Source organism: Amblyraja radiata, chromosome 13 (assembly GCF_010909765.2).
Source record: "Amblyraja radiata isolate CabotCenter1 chromosome 13, sAmbRad1.1.pri, whole genome shotgun sequence".
NCBI classification, from domain to species: domain Eukaryota; kingdom Metazoa; phylum Chordata; class Chondrichthyes; order Rajiformes; family Rajidae; genus Amblyraja; species Amblyraja radiata.
Window position 1 is genome coordinate 30853046 of NC_045968.1, and position 18340 is coordinate 30871385.

Below are 18340 nucleotides of genomic sequence, written 5' to 3' on the forward strand. Positions count from 1 at the left end.
ACAACTATTTTATCTGTTTGTTTTTACCTTTGCGTCCAATATCACTATCGAGGCGGTGCAGTGGCCCGCAGTAGAGTTGGTGCCGTACAACGTCAGAGACCTGAGCTCGATCCTGACTACAGGTACTATCTATACGGAGTTTGTACGTTCTCCCTATGACCGTGTGGGTTTTCTCTGGATGCTTCGGTTTCCTCCCTCATTCCAGATGTGCAGGTTTGTAGGCTAATTGGCTTCTGTAAATTGTCCCTAGTGTGTAGAAAAGAACTAGTGTATGGGTGATTGCTGGTTGGCGCTGAGTCGGTGGCACAAAGGGCCTATTCCTATGATGTATCTCTAAACTAAATTATTGGTGTTTCCCATTTGCTATTGCCTCTATTGCTTCATTGCTTCTTAAAGACTGAGGGGTGTAGACTGTACAGGAGTTGAGTTGAATCCTCTTGTACATAAGGTACTCAACTTACTTTAGGGAACGTTGGACCACTGTTAGTAGCTAAAGATAGAGTTCTGTGTGGGAGTGGTTGGAGGATAAAAGTAACTGGTAATTGGAAGCTCAGGATCAACCTGTGGACTGAACACAGGTGCTCTCCAAAGCGGCCCCCCAGTCTGCGTTTTATTTCTCCAAAGTAGAAGAGATCACATTGTGAGCACTGAATTGGGAAATATACAAGTGAATTGATACTTCACTTGGAAGGACTGTTTGGGTCTCCGGATAGTGGGAAATGAAGAGATAAAAGGACAAAGTGCATGGGAAAGTGATATCAGAAGGAAAGTAATTGGATATGGAAGAGCATACCATGGAATCATGAAGAGAACAAAATGGAGAAAAATGAGAGGAAGATATGCCTGTTGGTAAATATCCGGCAAAATGCCTCAGCTCCAGAACTCACCAACAAGCACCAAGACCTTTCTTGGCTGGTGATGAGAGGGGCGGAAGCTGCCCTCAGGACGGCTGCTATGGAGAGGAGACATTGCCCACTTCTTTGCAGAGTGTGGTTTTGCAGAGAGTCTAGAGAAGGTTGCAAGGGTCCCTGTCGCGGTTTATCCTGAACAGTTCCGTAACAGGACTCTGATTCATGGACTGTTCTCAGGGACACATTCAGCGACGGATGTCAAGTGCTGCTGGAAGATCATCAACTCGGTGAAAGGTGCTCTTTGGTCAGCCCAAACCTTTTTGACCTCCCAGCAGAGCGAGATGTCGGTCAGGTAATGTTGCTGATTGGCCTGCTCCAGACTGCAGGAGTATGTGCTGAGGGACGCACTGAAGCTAGGTGCAGTGAATGCCAAGACTCAGTGGTGGAGTAGCACAGTCTCCAGTCCTTCCACTGCTGGGCATTGGAGGACAGGGTGGGGTGGAGATATGCCTCAAACGAGGGAAGGGATATCAGGCCAGGGGGCCACATGAGTTGCAAGGATGCTGGATATAATTATGCTCTTTGGGAACACTGCCAAATAGAATGCTAGCAAATGTATGTATAACTGCAGAGAATGTCAGGGGGATTTTGCACATCTCTTGTTTTGTACATACCTTTCACCCTGAACAACATTTATTTTGATTTAAAAAAAAATGTTTCCAGTTTAATGACATCCTTCCTACAGCAGGATGACCAGAACTGCACACAGAATGCCAAATGTAGCTTTACCGATATCTTGCACAGCTGTAACATGATGTCCCAACTCTTGTACTCAATACCCCGACCGATAAAGGAAACTGTACCAAACGCCTCATTCAGGGAACTATATCTGCAGAAACAAGGAACTGCAGACACGGGTTTACAACAAAGGCACACAGGGCTATAGTAACTCAGCGGGTCAGGCAGCATCGCTGGAGAACATTGATGGGTGATGTTTTGGGTCGCGACCCTTGTTCAGACTCTTATGGATCTGCACCCATGGGTATCTCCATGCTACACTGTGCCATCCGCCGGGTGTCGTGACGTCAGACGCCGGGTCACACGTCCAGTGCCCGGGGTCCACCCTCCCCAAGATAGTGCCATCCGCCGGGTGACGTCAGACGCCGGGTCACACGTCCAGTGCCCGGGGTCCAACCTCCCCAAGACAGTGCCATCCACCGGGTGTCGTGACGTCAGACGCCGGGCCACACGGTCCAGTGCCCGGGGTCCACCCTCCCCAAGACAGTGCCGTCCGCCGGGTCACACGTCCAGTGCCCGGGGTCCACCCTCCCCAAGACAGTGCCATCCACCGGGTGTCGTGACGTCAGACGCCGGGCCACACGGTCCAGTGCCCGGGGTCCACCCTCCCCAAGACAGTGCCATCCACCGGGTGTCGTGACGTCAGACGCCGGGTCACACGTCCAGTGCCCGGGGTCCACCCTCCCCAAGAAAGTGCCATCCAAAGATCTTTGTTGCCATCGGCCGGGTGTCGTGACGTCAGACGCCGGGCCACGTGCGTCGTGACGCCGGGCGGCGCCAAGTCAAGATGGCGGCGGGTAAGCTGCCGGCCCGGGTGTTGGAGCTGCTGCTCTCCTACCTGGAACTACCCGACCTGCTGAGCTGCGGCTTGGTGTGCCGCCACTGGCACCGCTGCCTGGAGGCGGACGAGAACAGCGAAGTGTGGCGGAGTGTATGCTGCCGAATGCTGAGCGAGGAGGCGCTCGGCTCCGACATCCTATGCAACGTGAGCAGTTACAAGGCCAAGGCCCGGGCCCTGCGCTATGCCTGGAGCGCCGCCGACTGCTCCCGCAACGTCTACATCAAGCGCAACGGCTTCACGCTGCACCGCAACCCCATCGCACAGAGTACGGACGGCGCCCGGGCCCACATTGGCTTCAGCGAGGGCCGCCACGTCTGGGAGATCTGGTGGGAGGGCCCCCTCGGCACAGTGGCTGTCATCGGCGTGGCAACCAAGCGCGCCCCGCTCCAGTGTCAGGGCTACGTGGCCCTTCTAGGTGGCGACGACCAGAGCTGGGGCTGGAACCTGGTGGATAACAACCTCTTACACGGCGGCGATTCGGCCGGCAGCTTCCCGCAGTGCAACAACGCGCCCAAGTACCAGGTACATTGGGCAGTGAGAAGGACTGGGGTGTAGTACTGGACGTTGGAAGGGGCTAGGGGAGAAATGCATGTCGTCTCAATAAAAGCAGAATTTATGTTCGAGAGATGGGAAATTGAACCATTCCAGTTGGGTGAAATCAAAATTTATCTGAATCTCTGCAGCTTGTAGGGGGTCCTTAACTCGTCAACACGCCAGATTTTGCCTCTCTAGCGACACAAGAAGCAATAGCAAATTGCACAATAACAAATCGTTTCTTCCTTTTTGTTTTCCTCTAATAATTGAGATCCAAATTGTAACTGATCGGTGATGGGTGAAGCGACTTGCTTGATCTCATTAAACAATGTCTTTGATGTTAAAATGGCTTTTAAACGAGTCATGAATAATAAATAAGCGTACATTTCTCCCTGTCGTTTGGTACTTTGCTCTTTTCATGTTATGAAAATAATGTTTGGAATATTTTACCATTAATGCTTGATTAACATTTCTCAGTTTTCACTGCTGCTGTTTGTTGGTGTTCTATGTTTTGAATTCTGTAGCCTGGTTACTGGCTACAGAATTCTCTTCTCCCCCTTTCCCAGTCATGATTTTCTGCTTCAGCCATTGGCTGGACGTGCTTATTATCTCTTTCTGCGTTTTTTTTCTATTTTTGTCTGCCCGATGCTGATTTAATATGATATAACACAAAGGATACTATAAAGCCTATCATTCTGGTGCTGGCTATTTAAAGAGGATATCCTTTGAGAGACTCGTTGTTTTCCCCATAGTCTTACAAATTCTCAGCTAATGTGACGTGGACATATTTATGGAGGGCTACTTGAGTTATTTTCAAATTCAATCTTTTTGTCTTTAAAACCCAAGTCTGATTGAGTGGTCCCGTCGGATACTGCCCTGGAGCTCATTTTTCCAGTTAAATAAATGCATGTTCCTGTTATTAATGTGTGGAATTAATAGAATTGATATGTTACTGCCGTAGAATAAACCAAAACATCTTCACAAATATGAACCATTTTATCAATGAACAGAAAGCACATGGCCAGTCCTCACAATAGAGATGTCGAGCACCAACAGTCATGGAAAATTGATTTGTATTTCTGTACCTATCCCAAGAACAAAGTGTGAAATTATAGTTTATTACCTGCAGTTCAGCATCTCCCGGCTCCAGTTTGATGGTGTTTCTGCAAACCTGTCACTTTTCTAATGAATTGTGGTATTTGTTGTCCCAGCATTTTTTAATATAAACAATGTTGCTCGGAGATCTTTAAGTCAACACTTGTGATGTGACCTTTACATCGGCGAGACTAGGCAACCATTTCACTGAACACATGAGCCTGGTTCATTAGGGCCTTCTGGATCTTCTGGTTGTTGACTGTTTTAACTGTCCCCAACCTGACTTTTTGATCCTTGCCTCCTCCATTGTCAGAGTAAGGCTACGCGAAAACTAGAGGAACTGCACCTTGTATTCTCCTTGGGTAGCTTATAAACCAAAGGTATGAACATTCGATTTTCCAATTTCATGTAATATGCCCCAAGACTCCCTTCTCTCCCTGTGTCCCCGTAAATTCGGTGTGCATCAATTTCTTGCACTCGCTCTGTCAAACTGCTCCTTTCCCCTCCTTCATGCACCCATCTCTCTTCCCAGAGTTCCTAATTTCCTTTTTATTCTTCATTCCCCTCCTCCACGTCCCCTTCCAATATTTCACTGGTCTTCTCCACTTATCTATCATCCTTTGTCTCCTTTTCACCTCTAATGTTTGTCACTTCTCCACTCGCCTGCCAATCAAAACCTGCCTCACTTATTACTTTGTCAACTTTACTAACCCCTACCTGTCCCTCATAGTTACTTGGACTATTTCTGATAACACTCTTCCCTTTCTCGATATCCCTGACTCCATCACATGGGAAAAACTTGGATTGACATCTACTATAAACCAACTTGCTTCCACCATTACCCTGACTACAGATTCTCCCACCCTGCTTCTTGCAAGGATTTACTCTCAATGTCTCCATTTTCTCTGCATCTGCACCCATGATGAGGCTTTCCACTCTAGGATATCTGAGGTCCTCTATCTTTATTAAACGTGGTTTCCCTTTGCTATTGTGGATGAAGGCCATACCCATGTCTCCCCTGTGTTCTGAATATCTGTTCTGGTTCTCCCTCTCTCCAGATGTAGCAAGGATATTTCCCCTAGTCCTCTCCTTTCGCCCCACCATTGTCCACATCCAATATATCATTCTTTGATGTTTCCACCACCTACAACATGATCCAACTACCAATTATGTCCTCCCACCCTTTCCACAGTGACCATTCTTTCTGCAACTCATCCCTTTCCATTCTCAGGTACTTTCCTCTGCAACCACAGGAGATGTAACGGGTGTCCCTACAGGGATCTTCCATCTATCTCATTGGAGACCTTTGAACTATTTGTAATCTTGCACATTATCTTGCACTAAATATTGTACACTATCTTTTGTATACATTATGGATGTGTGCTTGATTGTAATCATGTATACTCTGACTGGATAGCACGCAAACAAGAGGTTTTCACTGTACCTCTGTACACATGACAATAATAACTAAACTAGTGCAGCAGTTTTTTATTTTACTGTAAACTTCTCTGCTTTAACAGCTGTTCATTTAAAATAAATGTTGAGCATTTAAATTCCAAGTAAAGTCTACTTTGCAGGGTACAGGATCCAATAATACAGCTGGATGTTAAATAAGATGACTAGATTTCTATCAATTCATTGACCATGCTGAATTTATCTTTAAGAAGAACACTGGCGGCTGATTTCAGTAATAATAGAATGATTTAGAAGTGCGGGATTAGCTGCAGAAGGGATTCACCAAGATTATGATAGAATTATGAAATTATAACCAGAAGAAAAACCTGATAAAGCTGTTCTTTTCTCCATGATATGCTAATGGATGCACTGAGTGGCTCCTATGCAAAGAGCAATGTGCTGTGGAGGGATCAGTTCTACAAGGCCACAAATAATTGCAGCTGGTAATGTTAAAGGGATTTCTTTCCTAGAGAGTGGATCTTACTATCAAAGTGAGTTAGATTAGCGCACAAAGGAGTTCAGCCTTACAGGATCACGAATCTGTAGTGTAATGTATATGCGAATCTCAAATGACTTTTCATGGCTGTATGTGGACACTCTTGGGCAAGTTCTCTATTTAGAAATGAATTTTAAATATATTGAATCCAAAGTTCTCTGCTGTTAAAACTTTTGCTGTTTTCCTTTTACAGATTGGGGAAAGAATACGTGTCATTCTTGACATGGAAGACAAGACTTTAGCATTTGAACGAGGCTATGAGTTCCTCGGCGTAGCTTTCCGAGGCTTGCCCAAAGGGTGTCTTTATCCAGCAGTGTCTGCGGTTTATGGAAATACTGAAGTGACTATGGTATATCTGGGCAAACCACTTGACGGTTGATGGGAACACACAGGAGTTTGTATTTTGGAAACCAAAGGAAGCTGCATAAATGGCCATGTACAGCATTTCCCGTTTCTGGCAGTCAAAGGAGCAATGTGCAGCCGTCCAAGGGAATGAAGAGAACTGCTGACCAGGAGACGCCATGTGGCTGGTTCATCATTGTATATATGTCTTAATAATCTGTATAGTGAAGTCACTGTCTGTATTTTACCGTTATATGCTGTGTACACTTTACTGTCAGGATGGGTGGGGAAATTAGGAGCATTTGGCCATATTTCCGCCATTCTGATAGTTAAATTTTAAACCTGAAACCTGCTGTGTTGAGTTGCCTGTAATGAAATGATGCAAAGCTCAGGATTCAAAGTTAATTACTGCTACAACATGATCTGATATTGGACTGAGGTGGAATGATATTGGGCATGATTATGTACCGTATTTCCCGGGAATGCAGACGCACCTGCGTCGAAGACGCACCCCCATTTTGAGTTGCTATATTTTGAAAAAAGGCTGATGGGAACAGGATCAAGGGTTTGGCTTAGTCAGTAGAAAGGAAGATGTGAAACTCCTTCAAGGAGGCAATGAGGACCAGGGAGCCTCCATCTTCACCTATCCCATAATGCGCTGTGCAGTTTAGGTCTGAGGGTCGGGGACCTCCTGGCTCGGGGAGATCACATAACGGGGGGAGAGAGAGAGCCCGTGACAGAGCAGCCAGCCTTCCGCCCAGTAGCTTATCCCAAAATATAATTGTAAATTATCCCTAGTGTGTCGGATGGTGCTAGTGTATGGGACTCTACACTAGGTTACAGCCAGGTCGGCTCGCTTGCCCCAGGTCTGGCTGCTGTTCCCAGGTTGCCTGCATGCCACGAGACTGGCTGTAGCGCCCCAGGTCTGGCTGTAATGCCCAAGTCGGCTGGCAGGTCTGGCTGTGGCGCCCAGGTCGCCTGCGTGCCCCGGGACTGGCTGCAGTTCCCAGGTCGCGAAATTAATTGGGAAAGAAAAAAAAACGCCTGAGGGCCGGATGATTTCGGGTTACGGATTCCGGATCCGGCCCGTGGACTGTAGGTTGCCCACCCTTGTCCTAGATGTTAGGCCTCATTGTGCCCCCCTCCCCATGTTTTAAAAGCGATTTGGCCCAAGTCTATCTTTCTTGGCTAACAATCTAAACTTCGGCCTCCAAGACGCAGATACATTTTCGGGCCTTATTTTAGGATGAAAAATTGCGTTTTCATTGCTGGGAAATACGGTAGGTAGATTGTGGGGTGAAGTAGTACAGGCAGCATTATCCAGATCACTGTCTTAAGCTGAATAGTGACTGTATTGTTGGAGCAATAGGTGAGATTCAAAAATCAATGTTTACAAAATAAAAATTAGACACTTCAACTGATCATGCTCCCGGTCCCCTTGTCCAAGAGCACTTTTGGTTAACTAGGTTTAAAACTGTTACATAAAGGGAACACCTTACCCATCTCCAATCTAAATTCAATCCACCAATTATTTATTTTCCGTTTGCTGCCATTTCAAGTTAACTTTATAAAGTTAGGCCTGAAGTACATATCCCTCCAGTCTGGAGCAACCGTGGTTCTGCCTTAATTGAAATGGCATGCAAGGGGATTGATTTTACGTGTCGCAATAATCTTACTAAACGATTCCACCATTTGTTTTTAAGCTGAGATTTATTCCTCAAGGGTATTTGTACACGTTTGGTGATCTGTCAACATTTCACTTTTGTAATAGATTATTTCTCGAGCCCAGTGATACATGCCACTTCAAATGGGTATTCAAGAGATTCGAGAGACATTTATTGTCACATGCACCAATTGGTACAGTGAAATTTGGGGTCATTGCAACTTCAATGCCCATAACATCTAGCTAGTTCCTGATGTTGTAAGCACAAGCTACATGACTATTCGTGTAACCAAAATCATGTTTCAGCACCACACAGCTCGAACTTGGTCACTAATGAAAAGGGGTGGAATTTAAATACACTGAAGTTTTGTTTTCAATGACCCTGTCATTTGTTTGTCTATTCAGGGAAATGCGCAAGTGAACTTCCCCTGCAAAAGCGCTTCTGCAATTTCCCAGAGGCAGTAAGTAAGAACTGTCCTGGCTTAATGCAAAATGCATGAACACTTGTTATGTTTCCCATTAATTGCTGAACTACAAAGGCACTCTTGAAATGGGGTGTGGGGCATGCAAGCATCTGTGCCAGTGGAGTCCATGGACTCTTTTGCTCAAGTCTTTATTAATGAATTTCTCAGGAGATGAGAACAAACATAGTAAGTTTGGCCTAGGTTTGATTAAATAAGCAGGCCTGCATTTTAATCTGAATTTCCAAGCAACAATGGGTGGGTATTTATTTAAGAAAAACACTTGTTGAATGTGAAGGGATGGGTTTACTGCACATGTCTGTCTGGTACAAGGCAAACCATGATACTGTATTGCTGCTATAGCATTTTGCATTTTACTTCAGTTATTTTGTCAATTGTGTGTGTTTGTATGAATAATTTACACAACAGTTTAACGTGGAGTTAAACTTGATACTTTGCAACCTTTTCGTTGTACAATTTAATTTCTGTGAAACGTTTTAAATTACGTGTGGTTATGAATGGAAATTAACTTTTACCATGCGAAGGAATTGAGGAAAAGAAAAGCATGTGACCTACCATTAATGCAGAGTAGCTGATTTTTATCAAATGGCATCTGCACCGAACCTTCCCCTGTGGGTCTGAAGGCACAAGAAGGAGAATCTGCAGTTTGAACCGTAAGTGTACATTATTTAATTACTTTATTGTCAAACACCACGGAGTCCATACCTGAATCTTCCGTTCCATCCTCCACTACTTAAGTGTTGAAACTGTTAGCACTTTGATTTGTTTACTTAAAGGAATTATATGAAGGGAACTTTGGGTAAATACAAGTAGAAACTCTATTTTGCAATTATGCTGACATCAATGGTAAAACCATTTTTTTTGCTTTGGCTAATTCAGAGCAGATGCTTGGTACAGTTGTGTTTCTGTATTTAACCAAACTATGCCCTTATAATTCAAAGACTTGTGTGGTCTTCAATTAGGTCTCCCCCTTGCATCGGCAAATGAATGGGATGTTACACACTCTTCAAATTATATCATTGGAGATTTGCCTTGAGGTGCTGTTAAGCAGCTAATCTAGAGTTGCCGTGCTTTGTTTGGGGCTGCATTTTAACTGAATGCATTTGTACTTAATTTTATCTGTAAATAAATCTGTACAAGTAGTTTTCAATATGGTAAGTGTCAGTAATTATTTTGTCCCAGTGATGGGATTGCATGCACATTTATCCACATTTACACTAAGGTAAATGTACACTAAGCTCTTCATAAGCAAACTGACTTTCTGTATTTTATTTTTCTCCAGTTCCGCTATTACTAATATAAACTGAGGCATAGCCATAGATATCTGAACTATTGTTTCTGATCACAAATGGGGACACAGGAGAATGAGAGAGCTGTACGTTTGAAATGAATGTCTTGCTGGAAACTCAAAGGTTCAGTACAAGATATTATTAGCAAATACTGTATAAACTGGAGTGAGTTTTGTGGCTTGTGTTGGTATCAGGCTGAAAAGTAGGAGGCAGTAGATCATTTTTTGTGACAGGGTGTGGCATTTGTTTACCAGATTTCTGTACTAGGGTAACCTGGAAGAAGAAAGAGTCATGATCCACAGAGGCACAGATGAAAGTAGATAAATATGTAGGGACATGGACCAAACCATATGCAGATTAAATTAGTGGTAAGTATGATGTCGCCTGTAGACAATAGACAATAGGTGCAGGAGTAGGCCGTTCGGCCCTTCGAGCCAGCACTGCCATTCAATGTGATCATGGCTGATCATCCCCAATCAGTACCCCGTTTCTGCCTTCTCCCCATATCCCCTGACTCTGCTATTTTTAAGAGTCTACTCTGGATTCCTGATACCTGTGGCATTTAATAAATTATATTAACCTCTGCACCAGAGCAATATAGAGAACATTTAGGATCCAAAATGTATATCACCAAAAGCTAATGGTACTGGTTTATTTTTGTCACGTACAAGATAGTGAAAAGCTTTGCTTGCATGCTACAAAGTGAAATACAACACAAGTACAACCAAGCCATACACTGGTACAACAGTAGTACACAGAGAACAATATAAGAGTTTGGAACATTGTGTTAAAGTGTTATAACATTACAATTGCAGAGAGTGCAGATTTTTAAAAAGTGCAAGGTTTGCTATGAGATATTTTGAAAGGTCGGGCCTATACCATAGCTTATGAGAAGACTGTTCAGTAGGCTGATTTGTATTTAATGCTTTGGGATTTTCTTTGATCTTTCTTGCCAAGGACTTTTCGTGGCCCTGCTTGGCCGACCTATTCCTGGCTTGCATTTTTCCTACTTTCTTTATATTAATCAAGGGCCCAGTTAGATTTCATCTTCCTAAACCTTGCATACACAGTTACCTTTGCTTTATGAACAAATTTATAACATCTCTCCCACAAGCTTTCTTTTACTTTGCCATCCTTGTCCCCGCTCCTCACGGGAATGTGCCGGTCCTGAAGTTTGATCCGTTGGACTTTAATCAACTACCATATATTGAAGGTAGACACAAAAGGCTGGAGTAACTCAGTGGAACTGGCAGCATCTATGGAGAGAAGGAATGGGTGATGTTTTGGGTCGAGACCCTTCAGACTTCCCATGTATTGATGTGGACTTAACTGTTAGTAACTGATCTCAATCTGTTTGAGTTAGTACCCAGCCTAATTATGGTGTAATTTGCCCCCCTCCAATTTTGTAAACCTTCTTTCCCCACCCCCGCGCAAAGTCCAGACTCATCCTTGTTCATAACTAACTTAAGACTTGAGGAGTTGTGTGGACCACACTCTCACTCCCTACACACTAGGGGCAATTATGAGGCCAATTTAACATACTGTTCAAACAGTCAGGGCAAAGCAGTTGCCATATCAGGCTGAGATGCATTCTGAGAGGATACTTTATATTGTGCACCCGTAGAAGTTCACGAGAATCCTCGTGGGAATGTCAAATCTATTCGGATGCCTAAGAAAGTAAATACTCTGATATACTTTCGCGATCACCATATCAGTGTGAAGGGGCCAGGTCGGGTTGCTGGTGATACGGATGCTGAGGAAATTGAAGCTGTCTACCTTCCATTAATAGCTCCATTAATGAGAATAGGGTCGTGTTCACCCCTTCCCCATTTCCTTGGATCAATAACCAACTCCATCTTCCTGACATCAAGGGCAAGGTTAATGTTATAACATCACGACAATAGATTCTCTATTTCTTTCCTATACATTTTCTCATGTTGTTGATCCAGCCGACAAGTGGTAGCATCAGAGACCTCAAAGGTTGAGTTGGCATTGTATTTCTGAGAGTTTACCTTTGAGAAAGCAGATCTGCCTTTTGCCTCAGATTTATGAGACCGAGTCAGTTGGGGGATGGGGAAGAAAGTCGAAATTGAACTGTTTTCTTGTTTAAAATGCATGTTGAAGGCATTGAGCTCATCGAGACGTGTTTGTGCCAGGGATCGCCCTTGCTTTCAGCTGGTCCCCCGTGATAACCCATAACTTTGTCCGGTATGAGTCCTTCGAGTGCAGCTGTCACGCTGTTGCCGGTGCTTCATCCTATCTATGGTGACATACTTGGAGGAGGAATACAGGAACTTGACCAGTGCCTTTTGTGCCTGGAGTGAAGAGAACTGTCTCATCCTGAACACAACTAAGACTAAAGAGATGGTGGTTAATTTTGGCAGGTCCAATCTCCCCCTTCAGCCGGTCAACGCTGCAGGGGCTGACATTGAGGTGGTGCAGACATATAAATACCTTGGAGTGCACCTTGATAACAAACTGGACTGGTCTGTCAACTCTGACTCCCTCTACAAAAAAGGCCAGAGCAGACTCTTTTTCCTCAGAAGGCTCAAATCCTTCAATGTGTGTAATAATATGCTGCACATGTTTTACAACACGGTGGTTGCAAGTGTTATTTTCTACGCTGTTGTCTGCTGGGGCAACAGCATTAGTGCAAAAAACAACAAGAAGCTGGTCAAACTGGTTAAACGAGCTAGCTCAGTGCTGGAGAGGAGAGTAGACTCTGGGATGGATGTGCTTGAGAGGTGTATGAGGCACAAGGTGCAGGTCATCCTGAAAAACCCCGGGCATCCCCTCCATGTAATTCTGGAGAGTCAAAAGAGCACTCGGAACAACAATCGACTCCTCTCCCTGCCCTGTAGGACGGAGCGGTTCAGGAGATCCTTCACCCCTGCAGCCATTAGATTTTATAATTCGGACCTCTAGGCTGTAGGGGGATGCATTTTGCAATTTTTAATTTTTAACTGTTAATTATTGGTCTTTTAAGTATTTATTGCTCTCAGGTAGTGTCCACATTGTATTCTATGTATTTTCTGTCTGCGTTCGTTTTGAATCTGTGGGTTTGTTGGTTGAGGGCTTCTGGACATCTGAATTTCCCTGAGGGGATCAATAAAGTATTTATTATTATTATTATTATTATTATTATTACTTTGAGAGGTTGGTTATTATGGCACATATCAACTCCTATCTCACCAAGAACCTGCTTATCACAATAGATAAATGGGAGATGTGATCTCGCTGGTTCTCTACCCGGCACTGGACCACTTGGACTACAAACGCATACATAAGGCTGTTGTTCAAACACTGCAGCTCGGCGCTCAACACCATCATCCCCACCAAACTGGTTATATTGGTTTCTCTAACTTCAAGTAACCCTTGCTATCCCTCCCTTTCCGTCTCACCCCCATCCTACTTCTCTGACTAGTTATTACTGTCCTCCTGATTAAATATTACTGATTGGATGACTCATTGTCACCTTTCACTCAGCTAACAATGGACAATTCATCATCACCATCTGCTTTGATCTGTTTTCACACCATGCCCTTCCATATCCCTAGACTCCCTCTCCCTTGTCTCAGTCCTCCCTTGACTGAAGGAGAGTCTCAACCTGAAACGTCACCCATTTCTTCTCACCAGAGATGCCGCCAGTCCTGCTGAGTTACTGCAGCATTTTATCTATCTTCGTTGTAAACCAGCATCTGCAGTTCATTCCTACTCATCGAGCTTGGGGAACTGGATATCCCACTGCAAATGCGTCCTTGACCTCATCAACAGACCACTATTAGCATGAATTGGCAGCAACACTTCCTGCTCGATGACCATCAGCACAGGGGCACCTCCAGACTGCGTGCTCAACCCCCTGCTCTACTCACTCTATACTCATGACTGTGTGGCCAGACACTTCCAACTATCACTGACAACACCACCCTTGGATGAATTACGAGTAATGATGTCAGAGTATAGGAGGGAGATCAATTATCTGATTGAATGGTACAATAACATTGCTCTCAACATCAGTAAAAGATAAGGAACTGATTAACTTTAAAAGGCTGAGGATCCTCAAACGTGTCTCCAACGTGTCGGTGAAGATTCAACAACTTCAAGTTCCCGGACATGCATATCACTAAAGATCTTTCTTGGAACCAGTACATTGATACAATCATCATAAAGAAAGCTCATCAACGACTCTACTTCTTTAGAAGATGGAGTAGATTTGGTATGTTGATGAATCCTGAACTTTCTCACGGAGCGACCGCAGGCAGTGAGACTGGGCCCGCACCTGTCCCCCACTATCACCCTGAGCACTGGCACACCACAGGGGTGTGTACTAAGCCCCATGCTCTACTCCCTCTTCACTCACGACTGTGTCCCTGCATTCGACACCAACACCATCGTGAAGTTTGCAGACGACACAACAGTGATTGGGCTGATCACCAACGGTGATGAAACAAACTACAGAGCGGAGGTGCAGAACCTGGCGGACTGGTGCGCCAATAACAACTTGGCACTAAACACCTCCAAGACCAAGGAGCTGATTATTGACTTCAGGAGGTCCCATACTGGAGAACACGCCCCAATCTCCATTTACGGGGAAAGTGTGGAGAGAGTGTCCAGCTTTAAGTTTCTGGGCACTCACATTTCAGAAGACCTCACATGGTCCACAAACACCGCTGCGCTGGTCAAGAAGGCACAGCAACGACTGTTCTTCCTGAGGACATTAAAAAAGACTGGTCTGCTCCAACAGCTGCTGACAACGTTCTACCGCTGCACCATAGAGAGCATACTAACATATGGCATCTCTGTGGTATCTCAGCTGCACGGAGGCAGAGAGGAGAGCTCTTCAGCGCGTCGTCAACAGAGCGCAGCGGATCATCGGGATAGAGCTACCAGCCTTGGAGGGCATCTACCACACGCGGTGCCTCAGGAAGGCCCTCAGCATCCATAAGGACTCATCACACCCCCGTCACGGTCTGTTTCAACTACTTCCCTCCGGCAGACGTTACAAGGCCTTCTACGCCCGAACCTCCAGACTCAGGAACAGTTTTATCCCAAGAGCTATAGCGGCTCTGAACCGGCCCAAATGAGTGCCCCCCCCCACCCACACCCTTTGGACAGTCTCCCTCAGATGGTCACGTCAATCAATTCAGCTTGCTTATTTATGTATTGTATTTATTTACCTTTCTTGTACATCAGTGGAGCTGCACACTAAATCTCGTTGCACTGACGTGCAATGGCAATAAAAGATATTATTATTATTATTAATACTAGGGAACCTCTACAGGTGTGTGGTAGACAGCATATTGTGTGGTTGCATCATGGCCTGGTTGAGCAACTTGAACACCCGGGATCAAACGAGATTGCAGAAAGTGGTGAACACTGGCACCGCGGTCCATCAGTGATACTGACCCCCTCCCACTATTGAAGGAATTAAGAGGAGGTGCTGTCTCAACAATGCAGCGAGCATCAAGGAGTTCACACCACCCTGGCCACGCTCGCGTTTCACTCCTGCCATTGGGAAGAAGTTATCGGAGTTTGAAAACTGAAATGTCCAGATTCAGGAGCAGCTTCTTCCTGAAAAACAATGAATATATTGATCTCCAAGCTGCGAATAGCTAGTTCAAATGCTAAACTTCAGGTGGATTCCCTTAGGGCAGTAAGTGTTGTAGATCTACCTCAGTGCACCATGGGGTGGCGCTGTCTCTCCCCGATCAAAGTCTTTCAGCTGCGTCTCAGGATTGGTTGCAGCAGACTTCTCTGAGCAAGCAGATCAAAAAGTTGTGAGAGTGGTTCACCGACTCCTTCCCACAAACCAGCTAACCTGAAAACCCACGAGCTGCAGAGGTTCATTGAGTAAGCTAGAGTATTGTGGCCAGGCAGCACAGCCTTGCCGCAGGGAGGTGTATCTCCACCATGTAGAAATGTGCATGCAGTTACATGTGCCGTGTGGGACATGGGAACACTAAAGGGCTCAGTAACGATAGGAACCATGCAACAAAGTAGGGTTCTGGAGGACCAAGTCACAAGGCAGTGAGTGAGGGTGATCAATCCATTCTGAATCGGTGAAGAGAAATATGAGATAAGTAGGCAGATATATTAATTGCTCGGGCTACTCCCAAATATGCACCCTCTACCAACAAGAAGGACAAGAGCGATGTAAGAGACTGCAGATGCTGGAATCTTGAACAAAAAAAGTGTTGGAGGAACTCGGCAGATCTGGCAGGATATGTGGAGGGAATGGACAGATGTTTCGAGCCGCGATCTATCTTGCACTGATGGAGTAGAGGGGAGAAAGCTGAGAGGCGAGGGCAAAGGGTCAGGCCTTCCATCTGTCACTTGCCAGTTCCTGCCTTACAATTACTGTTTCCTCATAATGAAAGTCTTGTCACCAAGGTCACAAAGGCTAATTTAATCTTTTCCTTCAATCACTACAAACAGCCAACTGCTAAAACTGGTGTTATCACAATTCATCTCACATAGCACCCATCCTGTTTGACTTGCTTTGACTGATGTGCAGCCTCTGCGGCAGAGCGAGCGTTTCAGTTGGAGGTGAGAGAAACACCCAGCTTTCACACCTACTATCACTCCTTGCATGCAGACTGCTTTTACTCAGCTGCGTTCCTGATCTCATGGTCCTTGTGACCCAATCTACCACTCCTCGCCCATCTCCTGCCCCCACCTTGCCCAATCCCACTCTCCATCTCATCCTCCCCAACCCCCACGCAATCCCTCCTTTCCACTCTCCCTCTCGCCCCCCCCCCCCCCATCGCTCTAATCCCCCATCCCACTCTCCATCACTCCTCCCCCCCATCCCAGTGACTGCAGAAGTTCAAGAAGGCAGCTCACCACTACCTTCCCAAGGGTCATTAGGGGAATTGGCAATTAAATGCTGACTCGGCCTGTGAAGACCATGTCCCTTTGAATATATAACCACTGTGTCTCATATGTATTACAGCCTGATTATTGAAATATAGGAGGACTTGCTGACGTGTAGCAAATAATATAGTGCTCTCCCACGGAATGATTCTTCAACAGGGTAATTTTGGTGAATGTGGCAACTTTAAACGTTTTAGTGGTTGATATCTTGTTAGAACCTATTTTGCAGTTAACTTTAACATTACTTTATAGTTCCTTTCACATTATTAGTCAGTGGTGACCAAGCTGTTGCTGGTGGTTAATTATGTGGGTAGTTGAATCTGATGGCCCAGTAAATTTGTGCCAACGTAGTGTAATTTAGGTCTTCAGATTTTCAGTTGGTATCAAAATGTAAATACGTTGTCAATGTAAGTTTTACATAGCATGGAGCATAGCACAGAGGCGACGGATATTAATATCTGAAGAACAAAGCATATATGGGAGGAACTCAATGGGTCAGGCAACATCTGTGCAAGGAAATAAACAGTCTATGTTTTGGGTCAAGACTCTTCATCTGGACTGCTCCATTTCCCTTCCACCGCCTGATCCATTGAGTTCCCCTGGCTACTTGTTATTTTGCACAATGGTATCATGTCATGGACATGATTTCATGGTGTCTCTCTGGGCTCAAAGTCAAAGATATCACGGGAGGGCTGCAGAACATTCAGGAGCAGGAGAATAAACAGCTTGCAATCGTGGTCCACATCAGTACCAAGAGCACAAGCAGAAGAAAGGATGTGAACTACAAGCAGGTTCGAAGAAGTCAAGATCAAGATCAAGAGATCAAGAGTTTTATTATCATGTGCCCCTGATAGGACAATGATATTCTTGCTTTGCTTTAGCACACCAGAAAATAGTAGGCACAAATACTGAACAGATCAGTGAGTCCATATACCATTGCATAAATATATACACACATGAATAATTTAACTGATAAAGTGCAAATAAATAGATTATAGGCTATTAATGTTCAGAGTTTTGTCCGAGCTGAGTTTAATAGCCTGATGGCTGTGGGGAATAAGCGGTTCCTGAACCTGGTCGTTGCAGTCTTCAGGCTCCTGTACTTTCTACCTGAAGGTAGCGGGGAGATGAGTGTGTGGCCCGGATGTTGTGGGTCCTTGATGATGCTGCCAGCCTTTTTGAGGCAGCGACTGTGATGGATCCCCACGATGGACGGGTCAGAGCCGATGATGGACTGGGCAGTGTTTACCACTTTTTGTAGTCTTTTCCGCTCCCGGGTGCTCAAGTTTCTGAACCAAGCCACGATGTAACCAGTCATCATGCTCTCCACTGTGCACCTGTAGAAGTTAGAGTCCTCCTTGACATACCGACTCTCTGTAATCTTCTCAGGAAGTAGAGGCGCTGATGTGCTTTCTTTATGATTGCATCAGTGTTCTCGGACCAGGAGAGATCTTCAGAGATGTGCACGCCCAGGAATTTGAAGCTCTTGACCCTTTACACCATCGACCCGATGATATAAACGGGACTGTGGGTCCCCCTCCTACTCCTTCCAAAGAACACAATCAGTTCCTTGGTTTTGCTGGTGTTGAGGGCCAGGTTATTGGGCTGGCACCATTTGGTC

The 18340-nt window shown here is 45.2% G+C and overlaps 1 protein-coding gene across 2 annotated transcripts; it reads left to right on the forward strand.

The window, feature by feature from the left end:
* Positions 1 to 2408: 2408 nt before the first annotated feature.
* Positions 2409 to 9709, forward strand: fbxo45 (F-box protein 45). 2 transcript variants are annotated; one of them, XM_033031644.1, is made up of 3 exons: positions 2409 to 3012; positions 4433 to 4499; positions 6264 to 6384. In XM_033031644.1, exons 1-2 carry the CDS (start codon positions 2437 to 2439, stop codon positions 4490 to 4492), a joined length of 636 nt encoding a protein of 211 aa, XP_032887535.1. In that variant the 5' UTR covers positions 2409 to 2436; the 3' UTR covers positions 4493 to 4499; positions 6264 to 6384. The 2 variants fall into 2 exon arrangements, with proteins under 2 accessions (XP_032887535.1, XP_032887534.1); XM_033031643.1 differs by lacking the exon at positions 4433 to 4499 and having other exon boundaries at positions 6264 to 9709.
* The last annotated feature ends 8631 nt before the right edge of the window (positions 9710 to 18340 follow it).